Below are 1,686 nucleotides of genomic sequence, written 5' to 3'. Positions count from 1 at the left end.
GCCACTATAGCATGAGTTCAATCCCCGGCCAGGGAGCTAACCCACATGACACTGCAGACCTCTCCTGTCTCGTCCACTGCCCCTTACCAGTGTATTTCAGTAGATCTGCCTGTTCTGCTCCCCACTCTGTCTCTGGTGAATCCTCTCACCCCCACACCTCCGGCCTATACCCCATAAATCAATAAAAATATATCCTTAATAATAAAATGAATAAAAGTTGTGCCACTGAATCCTTAGTAGAAATTAACTTGAATTAGGAAGCCAAAACTAAAAATAATGTAAAGGAGTTGCCTTATTGGAATTTAGAAGCCTATTTTTCAGTCTCCTTATGGCCGTTTTCACATCTTGATTCCTCAAGGTATAGATGACTGGATTCAGAATGGGAGTAAAAATGGTATAAAACACAGACAGGGTCTTGTCTATCAGAAAATTGCTTAGCGGCCACATATAGATGAAGATGCAGGGCCCAAAGAACATGAAGACAACAATGAAATGAGCAGTGCAGGTGGAAAGGGCCTTAGATGATCCTCCTGAAGAATGATGCTTGATAGTAATCAGGACAATAACATAGGAATTAAACAAAAGAATAAAGCAGCTGAAAGCAATTATGCCACTTGTTGAGATCATGAAGAGGCCCAGGACATATGTATTTACACAAGCCAGCTGAAACACCACAGGAAGGTCACAGAAAAAGCTGTCTACCTCATTGGGACCACAGAATGGTAACGTGAGAGCAAATATGACCTGACTCATTGAGTGCATGATGCCCACAACCCAGGAAGTCACTACAAGTGCAAGAGACACACGGGGACTCATGATGGAAGCATAGCGGAGGGGCTTACATATTGCTATATACCTATCAAAGGACATAGCCATAAGTAAAATGATCTCAGTACCAGTAAAAAGGTGTAGAAAAAATATCTGGGTGATGCATCCATCAAAGGAGATGGTTCTATGTCCAGTCAGGTAGTCTATAATCATCTTAGGGGTAGCAAAGGAAGCAAGAGACATATCAATGATGGAAAGGTTGGTAAGCAAGAAATACATAGGAGAGTGTAGATGAGAATCAGCTATAACTGTGATGACTATGAGGCTATTGCCCACCACTGTTGCCACATAAAACAGTGAAAACACTGTGAAGAAAAACGTCTGTACTTCCCAGGAATTTGAGAGTCCCAGCAAAACAAATTCAGAAACAGTGGACTTATTGACCACATCCATTGTTCTGATTGATAGGTAGAAGCCTGTGTAGGGAAAAAAAAGTATCAAGACAAAGTATAATCCTAATGAAATAAAAGATTCACTTCCAAAAGTCCACTTTTATCTATTTTGTTTCCTCCATGAAAACTTACCTGTACTGTTCTTTTTATCATTATTTGTTATAGGCACTAGAAAGATAACTACAGGATATTACCAATGATAGTGAAATATCACTTAAATGTTATAGAGGTTAAAAGAACACTTTCCTTTCTGATACTAAATAGCAATAAATTTGAGCTTATAGCATACTAAACAGATCTACTTATTTACATATTTGTTCATCTATTCATTTATAGCTAACATTAAGCACTTACTCAAGATAATGTGCTAAACACACACACACACATTACATTCATACACACACATATTTAGTCATTTGAATTTACCCATTAGGATATCCTTACGGAAATGTCACTAAAAATTAAA

The 1,686-nt window shown here is 38.3% G+C and overlaps 1 protein-coding gene across 1 annotated transcript; it reads right to left on the bottom strand.

Annotated features, from left to right (window-relative positions):
* Positions 1-267: 267 nt before the first annotated feature.
* On the bottom strand, positions 268-1,221 carry LOC119258429 (olfactory receptor 4K2). The gene has a single exon (XM_037526759.2). The coding sequence runs from the start codon at positions 1,219-1,221 to the stop codon at positions 268-270; it is 954 nt and encodes a 317-aa protein (XP_037382656.1).
* Between the last annotated feature and the right edge of the window lie 465 nt (positions 1,222-1,686).

Source organism: Talpa occidentalis, unplaced genomic scaffold (genome assembly GCF_014898055.3).
Source record: "Talpa occidentalis isolate TD23 unplaced genomic scaffold, MPIMG_talOcc4v2.1 talOcc4.4046, whole genome shotgun sequence".
NCBI classification, from domain to species: Eukaryota; Metazoa; Chordata; class Mammalia; order Eulipotyphla; family Talpidae; genus Talpa; species Talpa occidentalis.
Note: the sequence above shows the minus strand (reverse complement) of the source record. Positions and strands in the feature narration are given on the sequence as shown.